At 45.8% G+C, this 18,762-nt stretch overlaps 3 protein-coding genes across 4 annotated transcripts; 2 read left to right on the top strand and 1 right to left on the bottom strand.

Moving 5' to 3' along the window:
• The first annotated feature begins 542 nt into the window (after window positions 1–542).
• Window positions 543–14,051, top strand: LOC118510240 (23 kDa integral membrane protein-like). 2 transcript variants are annotated; one of them, XM_036051808.1, is made up of 6 exons: window positions 543–887; window positions 1,047–1,180; window positions 11,381–11,572; window positions 11,660–11,827; window positions 11,891–12,138; window positions 12,652–14,051. In XM_036051808.1, exons 2-6 carry the CDS (start codon window positions 1,115–1,117, stop codon window positions 12,659–12,661), a joined length of 684 nt encoding a protein of 227 aa, XP_035907701.1. In that variant the 5' UTR covers window positions 543–887; window positions 1,047–1,114; the 3' UTR covers window positions 12,662–14,051. The 2 variants fall into 2 exon arrangements, with proteins under 2 accessions (XP_035907701.1, XP_035907700.1); XM_036051807.1 differs by having other exon boundaries at window positions 11,891–13,493.
• Window positions 14,052–14,231: 180 nt separating this feature from the next.
• LOC118510242 (oxidoreductase-like domain-containing protein 1) lies at window positions 14,232–17,757 on the bottom strand. Its single transcript, XM_036051811.1, has 2 exons — window positions 14,613–17,757; window positions 14,232–14,545 (listed from the first exon to the last, which is right to left on the bottom strand). Exons 1-2 carry the CDS (start codon window positions 14,739–14,741, stop codon window positions 14,336–14,338), a joined length of 339 nt encoding a protein of 112 aa, XP_035907704.1. The 5' UTR covers window positions 14,742–17,757; the 3' UTR covers window positions 14,232–14,335.
• LOC118510241 lies at window positions 15,209–16,291 on the top strand. Its single transcript, XM_036051809.1, has 2 exons — window positions 15,209–15,336; window positions 15,636–16,291. The coding sequence occupies exon 2, from the start codon at window positions 15,642–15,644 to the stop codon at window positions 16,140–16,142; it is 501 nt and encodes a 166-aa protein (XP_035907702.1). The 5' UTR covers window positions 15,209–15,336; window positions 15,636–15,641; the 3' UTR covers window positions 16,143–16,291.
• Window positions 17,758–18,762: the final 1,005 nt, after the last annotated feature.

Genomic DNA, 18,762 nt, shown 5'->3' on the forward strand with positions numbered 1-18,762 from the left:
TATGCAATTACCAGAAACGCATACGTCAAACAAAAATTGGCTATTTTTTAAGATCTTTCATTTGATGGCCTATTGTCCTAGCGAGTTTATATCGTCGTTTGTATTAAGACACATTAAGGACCAAGGATCAGCGTTTTTGTCCTCATAGCGAAGAAGATCCTGGGCAAGATGAGCAATGACAACGAAAATCTCTAGTCAATGTTATCTATGGGGCACAACGCTCGTGAAAAACACATTGGCGGTAAAATAAGAACGTATCGATAGCAGTGACTACCCTTCGCAGCGTTCAATAGAATTTGTTGAGCAAATCTCAATCGGATTACTGTGTTCCAATCATTCTGTGTAGAGTACCACAGAAAGGAGGAAATGTCTTGTTTTTAATTGAAATAATATATATTTTGAAAGAAATCCACTTGCAAAAATGGCCAAAAATTAAACCAGTTCAAAGTCGCACTGAATGTGGCTGCGTACGTGCCAATCAAAACAACTTGATTGCTCGAAGCGTCACTAGGCACTCTGTCATTTGACTCTGACAGCAGTTTCGAGCAGCTGTTCCTCTTTCGCAAGCAAGCAGCCAAATCGGATTGCAGTTCTCGTTTATTCTTGCCCTCGACTCTGGTGTGAAAGGACGTGTATTTCTCAGCGTGCGTGTGCCCCTATAAAGCGGCATAAATAATCTCTCTTCGCAGGACGTGTGAAGTGTGGAGCGGGTTCAGCGTTATCATTTATGATATAAAGTGCTGCAACGAACGAATAAAAAGTGTGCGATAATCAAACGCACCGGTGTGCAGAGTCAGTAACCGTTTGAACACAACATCGGCCCAGAGTCCTGCTCCGTCCGTTACAACTCCGCCAAGACGACCCTAGGTGCTGCTGCTACCTTTTCTGTGAGTGTTCATGTGATCGGTTTGTGTGTGCTGTAATTTGAGCACCTTCCGCCACCCCGCGTACCGATTTTGCTCGTTACCCGTACCCTCTTCCCCTTCCTTGGGGCGTTATCCTTCGAGTCGGTTTAGTCCAGTGACCAGAGATTTTGTGGTTTCTAGCTCTCTAGGGGGAAAACGAAACACCAACAACACCAACAAGGCGAAACACAACAACATTCCGGTGCAAAATGGCTCTCAACTGTGGACATTCGACGATAAAGTATCTGCTTTTCATCTTTAACCTGCTGTGCTCGGTAAGTGAAGCTCCTCTACCCTAGTTGGCACAAAAAGCCGTATTTCCTTTTCTTCTCAAGCACTTGAAAAAACACGACTCCCCAATGAGATCATCGAAAAGACGACGGCAGTTGGTCTTGTACCGATTTTGCGAGGGGAGACCGATAAAAGGGAAAGTGTGTCTGCGTAGATCTGTTTTGCCTCTCGAAACGTGCAACCGTGTGTTGTGTTGTCGCGTTGTTGCAGTATCGCGATGCATACGTGATCGTGAGACTTACGGGTAAAACCGAGGGTGTGTTAAAAACTTCACCACCGGCTAAATCAACCGGCACTCGTAGGTGTGTGTGTGTGTGTCTGGTGGCGTTCCAACAGGCCCGAACACCCAATTTTACGGCGCTGTTTGTGTGTCCCTCTTTACTCAAGCGGGTTTGGTAGCCGCCCAACCTAAAGAGACGGACAAAAGTGTGTGAGGTTATATTTAGCCAAACCAACAGGTCATGTTTCACTTCGAATCGCGCGCGCGTTTCCTTCTTTTCCGCTGTTCGGGATAATCACAGCGACATATGAATCACGGTGCTACCAGCGCACACACACAAACACAAACGAACTCACAATACCATATTGAGAGATTTTTAAGAAGCAAAAGAACGCGTCTTTGTTTGCAAGAAAACCGTGGTGTGATGATGATTTTCAGCAGTCCTGCATCATCATCGAATAAACCGATGCGTAAATACAATTCCCCATCCTTTTCTGCTGATGGTATGGCGTGTATATATGGATGCCTGTGTGTGTGTGTGTGTTTGTGTTGGGCCGTTTAGCTTACCTTTTATGTATGTCTCATCTTTGGCAGACAAATAGGAAGAAAATGAACGAAAGGAAATTGCGTATTCTTGACTGTTTGAGGAAGAAGACATTACACAGCCGACTCTCTTGGTATTGCTGTAAGTTTACCTCGATGCAAAGGCTACTTTGTTTAAGCTGAGCGTAAATTAAAACTAGCTAGAAGACATTTGGACTGGTTTCTGAAGGCCACTGCTGGAATGATATTACTAAAGAATTCTTTCGAATCTTGTTTATAGCACCGGACAAACGATTCCACCGAAAATGATCATTAAAGGGAAGCGAAAACAATCCATTTCCTGCCGGGCGAAAGAGAGCAAAAGTTCTATCAAACTTTGTTTCGCGCCGGATGTTTCGAGACAGAAGAAAACGAGCCATATACGAGGAAGGCTGAAAACTGAAATTGGGATGGAATCGATTAGAAATTAACGGCCGGATTCGGTTGGATTCGTCGAATTCTCCTTCGGGTCATGGCCCCATGAAAAGAACGACTTTATGAGGAAGATGTTAGTGTCGCATACCGTGGACTCGATTTCCAACACTACTCTGAAATATGGATCAAGAGCGCGCATTATTGATGATGAGAAACGGTATGGATCAACTCGTGTAATATCCTTTTTAGCACATTTTTTGCAAATTCCCCATTTCGAATGTTTCATTGCCTTTTCTCAACGCGTTTGGGACATCCTCAACTTTGCGAACTGTTGATAGAAATGTAGGTGAGCATTGTTTCACCTTCAAAATTCCATCACGCACGCACGCACCACTAATCCATTGCCATCACCACCGTGTGCCGAAAAAGGATTCGCGAAGGACAACTAGCCAAAGGAAAATAAACTAAACGGCCGGCCGGGCTCGCTCGCTCGCTAGCTCTCACGTATTCCCCAGCCAGATGGTAGCGCGAGACATTCGCCAAGTGCTATTTCTGTGTATTGGTGGGTTAGTGTTGTTTACTTGCGCGCACGATAAGAGAAGCAAGTGAAAAAAATTGGGTGTGCGAGTTTTGGGAGTTTCTGTCCCCCGGTCCTGTAGGAGCTTTTGATTAACATGTTCCTTTGTGTCTCATTGTAAGAAGCTTGAACATGTACTGTGCAAAGCACCCACATGCAAAGCGCGAGTTGAATGTGGAATTGGGAAACAACTGCGGGCGCCCATCATCGGAAGCGGGCGTTGTCACTGTTTGCGTCTTCGAAGGACCGAAAAAAGCCCCCTTTTTTGTGAGCCAATGTGTGGTGAAAGAGAAGCAAACATAGCGCCCTAGCCGTTGAGTGGAAGAATAAAGCGAACCGCGCGCGCGGCTCACCAACATACATCGCCCCCGGTAAAGGTGTGCGTGAGTTGAGTGGGTTGGTTCCACCGAGAAGATCATGCTGGAATGTGACGACGCGCGTTGTGCACTGACAAACACGCTTACGTAAACATACTCTGGCACACACACGTACAAAACCATTTTTGTGGGGTTGGTTCTACCAAACTCCCTTATGGAGGAGCGTTACTTCTGAAGCCAACAGAAACTGTTGGCGACTGGAAAGTGTGTTGTGCTAGTTTCTTCAGTTGGAAATCGAAATTTTAACTCCTGCTCTTTCCATCGTGGTATCATGCGTATGGTACACGCGATCCAGACCTCTTGTGACATTACTGCGTTGATTGTGCGTTGAGTTGTATTGATTTCCTTTTTCCGAAATATTTGCTACAAGGACAGTTAGTCATATTGAAAAATGGAGGATAACATACAATCATAACGATTGTACTGTTCCTGTATACATCCGTTTCCATCGCGAAAATATGCGTTAGCTTTAACGCTATTATTGTTCAAGGCTTGGCTATTCTCTCACGCACGCCGATGACCTCATCCCCGCGGGAGGACGTTGCATTAGTTGTTTATTTTACATTGGCGCTCTGCAATAGGTCATGCCAAGAAAAAGTTCCATATACACAATGCTCTCGTTCCACTTGGGAGTGTTTTTTTTGCTTCTGCTCCGGAGTGTGCTAAACGAAGCAACAGGTCCCCCACCCCCACTCTATTAGTCTTTTCAACCGTTCGTGTGCGTACGGTTTCAAGTGGATTTGCACTTGCTCCTCTTTTCTCTAGCGAATTTGTCACAATATTCTATTGAAGCAGCAGTACCACATCGCATCGTATGTGAGTCTAAATATACAGAGCCATTGTCTTATCAAAAGATAAACTTTGTTGCGATAGCGCGCCCTCTTCTACACGGCTGCGGGTAGCGGTTAAAAGGTGCAGTAGAGCAGGCCCCACATACTACCTACCATGTTTCGAAGGTACACGTTCCGTACCTATCGTAAACCCTAGACAAACTATAAGTGGAACTTGCCGCGTACTTGCTTATCGCGATGGTTGTAAAATTGTGATTTGCCAATTTCAAGTGCATCCTATTCACTTTCCACCCTCTACCGGACGACGATGATTGAAGGTACGTTTAAGCGTCCTACGCGGGGTTAAATTAGGTAAGGCCCGCCGCTACTGTGACTACTTGACACGAGGCACATGCTTAGGATGGGCTTAGGAATAACGGATAAAACACGTGACTTTTTTAAAAAATTTCAACAGCGTGTGTGTCCGCCGTCCACAAGTCAGCAGAGGTTAGCTGCTTTTGAAAATCTCAGCCACACATTGTTTCATTGTGACTAACAAAACCGAAACCGTAGAACCCAATCAAAAAAATCTACATAGTCGGTCAGTCCCGGGTTCTCCAATTTCATCAGTTCATTTCGCTTCATTCGGACGAAGAATGTATAAACAAAAACGCTTGCTCGACATTTCGACCCGTTTCAAGCTGGGTGGGAAATCAGTCAAAAAGCCGAAGAGATTTTATGATGGACATTCAGTACTGCAGGCCGTTTCCTCTGTACTAACGATTTGTAAACAAATACACAGATGAGGGGCCGTCCATGCGTGTGACTGAAATTTTAATTTTGATCGCTTGAAGCCCTCCTCCCCGACGTTTGTTTATTTATTGAATTGGATTCAATTCAGAAGAAGTATTTAAAAGAGTTTGTATGATATCCGGACGATCATTGGTAAAGCTATTATAGGGCCTTGAATAGTAGTAGAGCCTAAGTAATCCATGACTCAACGTTACGACTAAATAATGACAAAGTGCACTTGTGCTTTATGGACACAAACGCCCATTAAAAACAGCAGTATGACATATTGATGTACATTTTGTTTTTTTAACGGGTAACACTTTGCCTTTACTATACCCGAAACACTTCACACCATCATACTGCGGATATCTTATCACGCTTTAGACCGAAACAGTCCACGCCTTCGAGGTGATCGATAAGATGAGTCAACCCTTGCGTAACGAGCCACCACAACATCTCTTCAGTTCGATCGAACAGTGAAAAAACAGCTAACTCCAATTGATTTGCACCGAACGAACCCCCCACCGCGCCTACGTGTGCTCTCTCTGTGAAGTGATTAATTTGATACAGAGGAATTTTGATTACAATTAAACTGCTTCACACTCTGCTGCCATGGTTGCCAATATTATTACGTCCAAGCAGTGGAATATAAATATTTAGAATTTCTGTTTTGCATAATTGCTGGCGGGCAGGATTATTTTCACATAAACCATATACCATCCATCCCGCACGTTACTTACGGATCGTATAAATAAACAGAGGAAAAGTACAACACAGAAGCACACACCTCACCACACTAAAAGTCGGTACGGATTCTACGCTATTTGACGGACGGGGGGCGGGTTTGGACGGTAGTATGTTGAGATAGAAGGTTGTAACCCAGGATGTGCATCAACTGTGTTAGCTGATAAGATAGCCTCTACCCATCCCAAAGCGCGCGCGAGAGAGAGAGAGAGAGCATCCCGTTCAAACCAATCGTGCATTCGAGATCGGTTATAATTTGTGCGAAAAAAAAGGGCCTGGAATCTAGGGCCGCGATTAATCAGTGTTGGGCATGTGTGTGGCATGTGCCCTGACTGACAGACAGACACACCACTGTGTCACGGTTCAGGAATGCTTCCAATTTATTAACACTTCCTACTTACATCTGGCGGTTGCGCTTTATCATTCATATGCCACGGTTATAGATTTAATTGGTTTTTCGGTTCTTCATTTCGTCCTTCGCTTCTGCTGAGTAGTAGCTAAATTAGACCCAAGGTCGTTGGAGGGAATCATCCATGAGGATATGACATATTGGGGGCCGCCTTTTGCAACCAAGTTCTCAATATGGCGGTACGGTGGTTTCCGTTTAGAAACTCGCGCGGTTCTCGCGGTTGCTTCAATGTCATTTGGAGAACCACACACGAAAGCAGCAGAATAAGGCGGCGCATGAATCACACAAGTGTTCACTTGTGCGGTGTGTGCTGCCGATCGTGGTGTGTGTCTCTGATTACACGATCACTCAAACCCCTCCCCCCAATGCGCTCGGTGCATGTGAACCTGAACGTGCGGCGGAGGGAGTTGATCATGATGGTGTGATGTTGTGCAGAGGGTGGATGTCGCGGGATGACTGTGCCTATTTGTTCTAGACGATTCACCCACCACCAATCCTGCTGGCTGTATGTGCACGGATGACACATCCATCCGCGCCATCACGGCAGAGAAGAACTAAATACACGGCGAAGAATACCAACACACTGGAACGCCGGACACCGTGAACCACGAAAACGCGCGAGACCGTCAGGGCAGCGTGTATTTGGCGCTACACTATCATCGATCCAGAATTTGCAAATGGCGGGCGCCTTTCGATGGTGTGGGGGCACTTTGAATGATAGTTCGCGAGCAACCGGTGAAACCCATACAAATGTAGAGGAGAACGCCGCGCGCACCATGTTTACGATCGCGATCGTTACGGGTGGCTGCACCTTGCGCGCTGTAAAACCTAAAGTCTCCACCATGGGTGAACCCCCCCGTTGATCATCACCATAGCTCACTCATAACCTCCTCGCCCTGAAATGGAAGTAGTAGTAGTAGTAGTGTGGTGTAGTGTATAGCAGAAGCACAGAAACCTTGGCGGCATCCATCGCCCTCTGCGTGAAAAGTGTATGGAACTAGAACGCCTTCAATTTCAAGGGGAAACTGCAATCAGCCAAAGAACACGCATCGTCTCAAGTTGTTTGAACGCGCACAGCGAAGTATTGTGTTTGATCATGAAAAACAAACATGAGCGAGAGAGAGAGAGCGATTTTCAAGATTTGAAAACAACATCTGGAACTACTAACCCATCCACACAGGAATTAGTCATCAAACCTGCATGAGTGTCCCTCGTCTTCTCGGGGATTGGCGTTTGTATCCAGTGGAAAATGGACATTACGCTATATTTTAGGTATGAAGCCTCTCCTTTTAAAGCACCTCCAATTTACACCTTACAACTAGCAGTTACCAAGTTAAGCTTACTTTTTTGTTGGTGAACCCAGCATTAGTTCATCATTGTTTTACTCTACGAGCCGATGGTGTGTCTCGCCCATCCTCAACTAGCCGTTTACGCTGGATGGCGTTTGAAAGCGAAAAACACCTCGCAGCTCACGGTTCTCACACACCGACCGTTGGTGTGCCTTCTTGTGTTTCGTTTTTCGGTCGGACCAGTGCCAAGCGTGAATAATCCGCCTTTTCTGGTTACGATTTAGCGAGCATAAACCACTCATTTGATTTGAGCTGCTTTTTTCCCACTATTCCCCCCTAAATAGTAGAATTAGATTCACGGACGGACTAGTCCTCTAGCCTCCGTCCCTAGCAAGCTAGCTTCGGTGGCGGGAGTATTGATATAATATTTATTAATTTTGTCCAATAATTTATCGGCCAGTGAAAGGGCACCCATAGAACACGAGCACGTGCGTATGCTGATCACCTCAACAGCGCTGTTGTTGGTTGTGTCGAGTAAATGGCGATCGTGACGGGGCAAGAATGCGCTTACCCTACGACCTAGATTTTAGGGTTTTTGTGAGTTGGATGGAGAAGGCCCCACGGCATAGAATAGAATTAAGCGTGGGAATCAAATCTGTTGATTGGAAGCTACGGCGAATTCCCTCGTCTAATAGATGATGATGATGATGATGATGCGTAAGGTCCCGTGGCCTTTTCGCACTTCAGTTTTCACCTTCAATAACCTAATTTTTTGTGTGTGATTCATTTGAGGCTTTTGTGGTCGCTTGGTCACGTGGCACTGGAGGGAAGGTCAAAGAGGAGGAGGAGGTGATGGGTTCCGGTGGATTTCATTTCCACCGTCCCACTGTTCTCCCTGCTTATCCAAAACGAAAATGGAGGGAAAAGCAAGGAGATGAAACGAGGTCAGTTTATTTAGTCCTGGCACACACCGCGTGCTAACCTCGCGCTTCCTCCCGAAATTGTTCTGTTGGGCCTAGCGATCATCGTGGCAGAGAGGGAGAGAGAGAGGGGGTAGTGTTCGATATCGATTAATAGGGAACTGCTTATTGTTGTCTCCCCCCCCGTTATGTTGAAATGAGTGACAGCATTACTAGCAGCAGCTCCCTTTTCTTGCACGATTAAATGAGGCGACGATATACATCCTGCGCGCCCTGCATACTTAATGATAGCTGTTTGGTGGACAGTGGTAATTGTTCAGCTCGGTCCCTGCTGACAATGGAAGTCATCGCGTGTCGGTATGTGATCCAGCGTCATACCGGACAATTATTACCAGTGTGCCATGGCCAAGGTCAGTGGGTAACACATGACGGACTCCTTCTACGGACCTTCACGATATGTCGAAGCGGAATGTCCAGTCTACCTCCTCGTCCTGCACATGCATGCAGCGAAACAAACCTTTCTTTTATCTCGCTACCAACAATCAAAACCAGTGTGTGGTTACTCTGGTACGTTGTTTACGCGCTCGACGTGCAATATGTGTCGGTCACACCGGTAGCGTAAGAAATCCGGAGAATGGACAGTCCTGACGACCGCAGAAAAGCACGTATATCGCGCTTCCAGGAAATACAAAATGACCACTCGCGTGAGAAGAGGAGGAGGGAGGACCTTGCGGATTAATGGGCGATTGTTGGGCTGGCCGACCTACTCTGCTGCCCGGACAACGACGATGACATCATGCCCTCGCGGTTCTTTCGCTTGCGCTGCTTGGTGTTGGTGTTATCGGTATGCAAATGATGATGACGCGATGACAATTTGTCATGTGACCGACCTGACTTGTGAGTGCGGCCGGGCCCCCCTTGACTGATACGCGCGAAATGAAACGATAAATTGGTGTGTGCCAAAATGCTTCCCCAAAATTCTGTTACTGTGGACATATGACGGGTATATAAGCAAAAGATGCTGCGTGGGATAAGAACGCACCTCAAAAAACCGAATACCGGAAGTCATAAACAAAATTCAAAGAATCGAATTTTAACGCCGATTTGTGATGGCCGTTTGAGGCTTTAGCTTTGCTTGAAACGGCACAGTTTTTTTTTTAAATGATAAGATAAACCTCCAGGAAAAAAGGATTTCCATGCCGTTTTTACGTCGTGCCATGAAATCCAAACCGTAAAATCCCCAAACATCGGTGCGCGCAGACTCTCACGCGGGTTGTTGTGCTTGCGTCCGTGCGAATTCCGCCAAAGGAATGTGGTCCTCAAACAACATCATCTGCGTTCGAGAGAGAGAGAAGGATAAGAAAAACCATATCCATCCACATCAAACTTTCGGTAGTAATGTTGTTGTTGTGACAAAGAGCCGAGCTAAAGACGGGGGGATTCGGCACCGCCTTGCAAATATTACTACTCTTCGGGTGGTAGTGCTGGCGTTTGTTTCGGGACGAAACGGCGCAATTACTATTCCTCCTGGTCTCCCACCAACAACCCCGTACGGCCGGCTTATCGTTTGACGCGACGCCATGTCGGGGTGTTTTCCGTTTCCGCATCTTCTCAACCCACAGAATCGTGGCACCACACAATCCTGGTTCGGTTTTTTTTTGGGAATGAGGAGTCGAAGCGGACGGATGGCGACGGAGTTCTGTTTCTTCCTTTCGGGGTTAGTGCTTGGCTGTTGAAGGGGTTGTTGAAGCTCTACTGGCTTGGGTGTGTGACAGTCGTCTGCTTGACGAATTCCACAACATATCCGTTGATGGTGGATGGAAGATGTAATGTGTTTAATAAAAATTCGAAACGAGCGGATAATGGAAGGCTCCAATAGGAGCATATAACCGTTGCCAATGTCTGTTAGCCTGGACGACGACGGCTAGGTGTGAAGTAGCAGAGAGGGACAGAATGATCTAATCAGGAAGTCATTTCGCGATGCCAAATCGGAGAGAGGAGGACGCAAAAGTAATTGATCGATCGATCGATCAGGAATTCCGGAAGGAGCATATAGAGAGCGTTATCTTCGATAGGTCCGCAATTCAGTAGTTGAGACATTTCACGGTTTCAACGGGGACAAAACTTTATCTGTTGAACACCAAACTAGGTTGAACGGAAACTGAACATGAGATTTTCGACTCTCGGGTGTGTGTCTACCCACGCGCACAGGCAGGAAGCTTTCGATAACGATTTATGCTTGACTTCAGGGAAAACATGTTTGAAACAAATGGCACTAGCAGATAACGCATTTTTTCCGGGGGCCTGATTAGTGCAACCTTATCGTTAGGATGGGCGAACATGTTTCGGTGATTGATATACGCATTGTTAGCAAATTATGTTCATGCTTTAACATACATGATAAAAAGTCCAAGAATTAGAGATCTCTGTATCAGAGAGGAATATGGAACTAAGGACTATCGTTCTAATCATCTAGTCGATGCAACAGAGTCGTTGCCAACCGAACATACAAGAGGCAGGAGGGATGGCACGGTTGGTCGATTGGTCGACCTCCTGGTAGTCCAAGGGTTCGCCATTCTTCCAAGAGGCTTACTCGTCTAAAGAATCCCATCCCTTCTTGCCAAGAAGGGCATGACGATGCTCAAACATACTTCAGCATTCATTTCTGATTATATCCAGGTTTGGCCAAAGCTAGCACATTTGTCCTCGCTTGATGAATAATAAAACATTACCAAAGGCCAACCTGTTGTGGGAGAAAAATTGTCGTCAAAGCTTAACCTCATTAGTGAGTGACAACTTACAAGTTATCATCCGGCGTCAAGTGTTGTAGGTCTCATCGTCCATGGTATGGTGATGACCACCACGATGAATAATTTACCACAAAACCTTAAGCCACTACTTTTGAATAATTGCTGGCTTGTTACGAGCTTCCCCGTATGAACCCGTAGATATCTTCTGACCGTGAGTTCAAAAGATAAAGCTATGATCGAGTCCTTGGATGAGGTCTAATGAGTGCATTAGCTTCTGAAGCGTCATGCGTAGATCTCTAACTTCTAAAAATGGTTTAACAAATTTTACAACCTTCTAATGCGATTTGTGTTTTATTCCTTCCTCTTTCTTCCTTCGCAGCTGTGCGGCATTGCACTGATCGTGATCGGTGCCGTTTCGCTGGTAAAACTAGAGGAACTGCGTGAAATTAGCGATGAGTACAACATCGTCGCCCCGTCCATCCTGCTGATCGTGTTCGGTTCGATCGTGTTTGTCATCTCGTTCTTCGGCTGCTGCGGTGCTATTCGCGAATCGTACTGCATGACCTCGACCGTAAGTGTCCAAGGAAGGTGGTGTTCTGCACTCGAACGCTTCATGATTACTAATTCCTCCTTCAACACTCTCCTCCACCGCCAACAGTATAGCTTCTTCCTGATTCTGCTCGTGATCGCCCAGATTGTGATCGCTGTGCTGGTGTTTGTGTTCGTCGGTGATGTGACTACCGCCCTCAAGAAGGGCTTCGAGCGCGTGTTCGAAAACCGTGACAACCCGGTCAATACCGATCTGATCAACTCGATCCAGCAGAACGTAAGTTTCTTCCTTTTTATGTTTTCCTCCGACTAATGCGACTACCGTTTTCCCGTTGTGCAGCTGGAGTGCTGTGGCAAGCGTAGCTTCCTGGACTATGGCGTTAACTTCCCGCAATCGTGCTGCAGCACCGGTGGAAATGCTCCGCTCTGTGTTCCGTTCGCTAGCGGCTGTTTGAGCCGAATCTCCGAGTTCCTGGACAGTGCCGGTAACATTGTCGCCTGGGTGTCGCTCGGTGTTGCCGCCATCGAGCTGGTCGGTCTCATCTCGGCCTGCTGCCTGGCCAACGCCATCCGCAACCAGCAGAGAAGGTCTGGATATTAGATCACCACCACCCGATCAACTTCCCAACCACCACCACCACCCGACACCTTCCCCTCCATTCGCTTGTGTGTCAACTCTTCCTTCATCTCTGTATCCTTCATCTTCCACCACAAGAGAAACGTACCAAAGTTCCGTGGGAGAGAGGAGACGTGTAACCACCCAACATACCACCCCCTCCTCAAGTAATAGTACTAACCGGCTGTATGTGTCCTGAACCATTACCATTCTAACAAAACGAAACGCTACTAAAATACCTCCTATTACTTACATACACACCACCTGCATTTTCTTCCTGTGTGGGAGGGAAAAGGGAGCAAACAGAGAGAGAGAGCGAGAGAGAGAGAGAGAGAGAGAGAGACAGAGGAAGTGTTGGTGCATCTTGCCCCAGTGCTAAAAAATCCTCTTAAAAGGTGTCTCTCCTATAATATTCTATAATTTACGATTTTTTTTTTGTTTGTTTTCGTTTCGTTGTTCTTCTGTGTCGTCCCGTCCCAATACAGATACAGCTAAAAAGTGTCCGCTACTGTGCTACTACTACACTGCTACTACGACGCTTTTTAGTAGCTTTTGGTGGGGTGCGCCGAGTGTGCGTGTGCGTGTGTCGTCCGTTTTTATATTATATATTACTGGAGGCCGAAAGAAAGGGAGAGAGCGTATTCGTCGAGATGATAATATTGATAAGGATGCTTTCAAAAGTAGTACCACACACACACACACACATAAAACGTGTTTAAGCGATAAGAAGTGTTTGGGTTTTTGTAAGAAGCGCTTCGTGTCGTCGTCGTCGTGTTGTTTTGTATGCAACGTGTGCTATGATGAATGTTTATTGGACCGGAAGGAAGGAAGGAAGAAAGGAAGGATCCTAGATCAACGATTTTACACACACACACACGTAGAAGGTTATATGATAAATAAGCCGGAAAAGAAAAAGCACAACTCCTTCACATGCTTGTGTGTGTGTTTACACACATACATCCATCACCGCAAGTGCCAGCCTCGAGGAAATAACCAATGGTGGAGATCCGATCGTTCAACACTAAATCTCATCACCCAATAGAGAAGAGGAGAGGTTCATCATCACGTCACCATCGGCCTGCTTCGTTGTACAACAACAGCACACAAATGCACGTACACTTAGTCGTGTAATGTATGTGTGTGTGTGGTTAGTGCATCCACTTCCTTCTATATTTTGCTATGTTGTGTGGTTTGGCGCTATGAACAACGGCGCCGGGCTTTTTTCGCTATATTTATGCTATACATCATATGAGGTCCTCATTACGCCCTATAAATATTTAACTATCTGGTGGCTACAAAAATGGCAGACAGAAGTCCAGTTAGAAATCATGATCGTTTTTTCGTCCTTTTTTTTCATAAAATTCTTTCCGACCTTCGAATATTCCCGAGTGTGTGTGCGTGCGTGTTGCGTACGAACGTTGTAGATGTGAGTGGGTTTTGTTGGGTTGGAAAAGGAAAACACTCGACCGCCGAATAGCATATAAGGACAGCCACCCACATACCATCCTTTCATTGGGCTTTTTTGTTTCGTTTTTTTCTTTTTTTCTCTACGACATGAAAATACGATGCTCGAAGCAAAATTAAATTTAGTTTGTTCAACTTATAATAACTTCAAAAAAACAAAAGTAACAGTAGCGTTTGCTAAGGGAAACAATCTAAAGCAGCAGGACTCATGTATGATTGGATTTTTTTTTGGAAAATAGAATATTTTGTTATCTTGTAGCACACACACCTTCAGCTAATCACAGATCACAGGACAACCATTACACACAGGATATTGTGCTTTTGTGTGAAGTACTTGTGCGGTGGCGCAATGTTGAATTTGACCAACAAAAGGCAGTTAAAAATATATATATACATACATGAAGTATCTTATATCGTTAAATGGGCGTTTGTGTCTTGTGTGTGTATTGCAAAAAAATGGTGGTGGAGGGATTATTTATTGCTTTTATGGGGGACTTTGTGTCGTGTTTTGAGCAAGCTTTCGATTTAATTGTTCTTTGTTTCGGCTGGACCTATGGGTCGATTCTGAAAGAAATCCCTGTTTCGATTAATATCACATTTGTGTTGATTAGAAATGTAAACTTTTTATTGCAGTTTTCTTCCTCTTCAGCTTCGATATACTAAACTACAGCACTAAGACTTATTTTGAACACCCGAATTTATGCATCACGTAGGGTCTTCCGGCTTCGTCGATTGTATGTTTTGTAGCTCCAGTTTTAGAAACATTTTTAAGCTAGGATCGGAGATTTTTTGCAGCACAATTTCGCGTGCCTTTTCGCCGCCATCGTCGAGCATCTTGGTTAGATCTGCAGCGTACTGAATCCATACACAATTCTGGCATCCGGACATGCAGCATGTGGTGGGTTCGGGTGGAAGCTAAAATGAAAGAACCCATTCTTAATACTACCATCAGAAAGTGTCCTGCAGTCGATTGCAACTCTACCTCAGGTATGCTGGTGTCCTTGTTCACCGTTGCATCGGATCCAGTTGTGCTGGAGCAAAAGCGGTAGGCAGCTGCACTTCTTCCTGCCTGAGCGTTGCGGATTGCATTTAATATCACGCAATTCATCATGGGTGCACCTTGCACCCGAAAAGGCAAGGCGGGGTTCGTCTTGTCACTGTACACGCTGTTTACACTTTTTATTAAACGAAATTTTACTGCAAAGCGGTTCTGTAACTAACGGTAAAACAAGCCCTAACTCTCCAACCGCCGAAAAAGACGCATTATTTTGATAAAAACAAACAAAACAACCTTCCTAATCAGCTGATTCTTATTTACTGCTGTTGTGCTGTTTGCCAGATTTTGACATGCTGACATAATCAAGCGAGAGGCGGGAAAATCTATACCACCCGGTGTGTGAGATATGGTTATTAATACAATAAACTGCATTAGAATATGCAAAATAAAATTTTTTTTCTAAATCTTATAAATAACAGGAACATTTGCAGAAATTAAACTTTCAATTGGAAATAAAAAAAGCAATAGGCTGCGTACGTGAACCACAAGCACACACAGTCAAGGGGAAACATTTCTCCGAGAAATGTCACCGTCACCAGGCACCCTGTTTGACAGCTGAGTTTGACATTTCGCGTTGCTTTGCGACTTCTGGAGGAACGTCGTTTGGGGTTGAAGTTACGTAAAATTCGCCTTTTGCTCAAGAAAATCCGTAAGTTTTCATCCTAAATTATGGCAAATTTGTAGCTTTTCTGCTTTAAATGTTTAGCTAAAGATACCTTATACAGTTGCGGATAGGTAAAAGTGCGAAAAGGATCGATTTCACCGTGAGAATCGGAGTAGTTCGCGCTGATTGTGTGTTTTGTTTTGATTTTGCAGCTCCGGATAATGAGCCGACATAAAATCAACTTACACCCGTTAGAGCTTGTTTTGAAGCAGTTTAGCTACAAATTTGTCAATTAAAATATTTCCTCGCTCCGTTTCGTTCATTGCGCACTGGTTCCGTTTCAGGCAAACATGAGCTTAAAGGCCAATTACTACGACAAGCCGGAGGGGGATGACCTCTTCGGCAAGATGATCGCCACGAACAAGTACGCACTGGCCGGTGGTCTCGGATGGTCCACGGTCGAGGTGATGATGGTATCGAAACCGAAGGGCTACCTGCCCACCATTGCCCGATACGTGTATTTCACCGGCCCGTTCGTCGGTATGGCATCGGCCTTCACTGTCGGAGCGTACGCTGCCAACAAACTGCGCGGCCGGGATGATGGCTGGAACTATGTTGCCGGTGCGTTTGCGGCTGGCGGTGTGTATGGTGCCTGGAAGCGAAACGTTGTCGGTGGACTGGTAGCCGGTTTGATCTTTAGCGTGGCCGGTGCCCTCAAGAAGCAGTCGGTCGACGAAGGTTGGGATTTTTTCCCCGAGGTCAAGCAGCACGCCATCAGTGCGGTCAATCCGAACCGTTACGATTTCACGCTGACGCAGGAACGTGAACGAGGATGGACGAGCGGCAAGTGAGCGGTGGTCGTAGGAAGCGATGCAAAGCGTTGTAAACCCGGTTCCGGCTCTGTTGTAAAGCATGTTAGGCAATAAATACTGTGGATACTATCGCGCCGTGTACCCCTGGGATTCGCGCGTGCGGTACGTGTAAATGGAGTGTGAAAAATCTCACAACTGCTCTCGTTTCAGAATATAAAAGTTGCACGGAACGTTGGATGAGAAAAGTCAGAGGTTGCCTGAGCGAAACCCTTAGGACACTCAGAGAAGCATCATTTTAACGGAAGGATTTCGGAGCGATTTTGGACCCTCATGTGTGCGGAAAGATCGACTTGCGCTATTTGTGAGCAGCGAAATCAGATTTTCATGAACCCAATCGTGGCGGACATGTCAGATGTGCAAGCTAATGCAGGAAATGGAATTTCTCCTATGCGCCAGAAGCTTACCAGTAGATAGGCAGAGCGACACAAACCCTCGATTTCGAGGTGATTATCGCGATTCGGCAATCGTCCGGGTAGCAAATACTATTTGAGGCAGTTCTAATGTAAAGGCCCTAAACGTCACCTATCTGCGATTAACAGTCAGCACCAACCGGTTGGAAACTTTCTTCAACTCACTTTTCATTTGGCAAAGCTGGCAAAGCTGGCAAAGCATGGTACTCTTGGCCCCGTTTGTTTGAAAAGCTCAACAGGGGAGCATTTTGAAAGCTGTGCTCTTCTCGAACCAAATTGGTGATCCATCCTGTAACATCCGGAAGACCAGACATGTCAAACATACGGTTTGCTAACCAGAACGAGTTTGACATCACTGGCGTTAGCTAAGCCGCTCGATGGTAATTACTTTAAAGGACCATCCCGTTATTCTTATCCCGTTCTAGTTTGACGGACTCTACGGCATTCGGTGCGAAGACAGAGTGGACCCCCTGTGAGATGCATTTAATTGAGTTTTTACTTTAAATTTTCATTCAATTACACACAATGCAAAGCAGTTCCGTTTTCGAACCGAGAAGTCCTCGTCGGGACAGGGTCATCGTAATTCACGTGAGCAACATGAAAATTAACACCCAATTGCAATAACTCACTACCCTCGCTGCAACGAGCGACCTTTAGGCCAACTGGTCTTTGCCAAACATGTGGTACGGTACGGGCAATACACGGTTCACTTTTCATCCCTCGCACAGGTGGAAAATGGTCGACGGAGAAAGAAACTTTCACACTCTAAACTCAACATATCGCTGGGGCCCCCGTTTGACCCCTTCCGTTTGAAAATAATTGAACCCGAACGGACTGCACCCTTTCGCGGGGTTCGCAGCGATCGGAACCGGAAGTGCAACGAACCAGAACGATGGGGATCCTTCCGTACGTACACATCCCATTATGTGTTTTATGTTGAACTTCCTATAATTCTCTTTTTTTCAGTAAGCGTAATGCTTACGGTTCGTCCCCTATTCGTTAGATAGAAAATGGACAAATTCATTGCGAAGGTACGAAGCTGCCGCTGTGTCGATTAATTACTTCTAAATCCCGAAATGTTCTAAATGTTTAATGTTGCGGAGTGTTCGTGTAATTGAAGTAACACCATTAACATTAGCCCTAATTGGTGCTTAAATTGTCACCCGAAATGAATTGTTCAGCCAAAGGCGGAACAGGTGTCGTCTGCCTTCCGTTAATGATCCAAAAGCCAACAACACAACTCTTCTCACTCTGCGCTCTGCGTCGTGGTGGTCAATGCACTGAGTGCGTACAGTGGGGTACGGAATCTTGGCGCGAGTTTATCTCTCCGCACTGATCACCGTAACCGGAAGTCGGGCACATTTTTCTCTTTTGGTGGCCTCCATTTTTCTCCATGTCTCATTCGCGAAAACGGAAGGAAGAACGCGAACCATTTCGAATTGTTCCAGCGAGTTGGTGCTGCTGTTTGGGATTGAAGGAATAAGCAGGCTCGAGAATGTTACATCGAATCAAACCGTGTCTGCCAACGCTAGCCAGCGTGAAATGCGCAGGTCGTTATTTATTCACCTGGATCGCCCCGTATCTTCGAAGTTTGCCCCCCCATCTATGTGTCAATAAAATGTCGCTTTCCGATGTGAAAGAGAGGATGCTTCCTAATGCGAAGAAAGAGGGTCAATGCGCACAGACATGTACACAAGGGGACGGTTTTTAACTGGAGCGGCCGGCCGCCGCAGGGGTAACGCAGTCAGCAGGAAAAAGATGGATGGGTCTTGCTTATCGGTCGGTGCCGGAATGGAACGCTGGTTCCAATCGAACCCCTGCTAGATGATGCGTTTGATATCTCTTATCTTGTGGAAATTTGCTGCACTGACAGCGTGAAGGGGTATTTCTGTACTGGTGCGATACACCGAATCGAGGTGTAGTTTAGCAATGCGGCCTGTGGTCGTTATATCGGATTTCTTGAGCAACGTTCAGCTTTATCTGCGTTCGTTTATCGTTACTTTGTTAGATGATATTGGGAGGGTCTATTGATTGGAAACAGGCCAAGGTTCCAAAAGTTCAAGAAGGGATCTAAGCTTAGCTTCTTCTTCTCTCTCTTGGACTACCTTGAAAAGACTTGGGCCTTTCATTTCTGGTTTTCTGTGACTTGATTTTACCCTTAGCAAGATGGGATTTGAACCCCGGTCCTG

The sequence above is a fragment of the Anopheles stephensi genome, chromosome 3 (assembly GCF_013141755.1).
Source record: "Anopheles stephensi strain Indian chromosome 3, UCI_ANSTEP_V1.0, whole genome shotgun sequence".
NCBI classification, from domain to species: domain Eukaryota; kingdom Metazoa; phylum Arthropoda; class Insecta; order Diptera; family Culicidae; genus Anopheles; species Anopheles stephensi.

Coding starts and splice junctions, on each gene's coding strand:
- LOC118510242 (XM_036051811.1), bottom strand. CDS start 14,741: ATGATGAATTGCGTGATATTAAATGCAATCCGCAACGCTCAGGCAGGA. Junction 14,546..14,612: donor AGGACACCAGCATACCTGAG/GTAGAGTTGCAA, acceptor CTTTCATTTTAG/CTTCCACCCGAACCCACCAC.
- LOC118510240 (XM_036051807.1), top strand. CDS start 1,115: ATGGCTCTCAACTGTGGACATTCGACGATAAAGTATCTGCTTTTCATC. Junction 11,573..11,659: donor CGTACTGCATGACCTCGACC/GTAAGTGTCCAA, acceptor CACCGCCAACAG/TATAGCTTCTTCCTGATTCT. Junction 11,828..11,890: donor TCAACTCGATCCAGCAGAAC/GTAAGTTTCTTC, acceptor CCCGTTGTGCAG/CTGGAGTGCTGTGGCAAGCG.
- LOC118510241 (XM_036051809.1), top strand. CDS start 15,642: ATGAGCTTAAAGGCCAATTACTACGACAAGCCGGAGGGGGATGACCTC.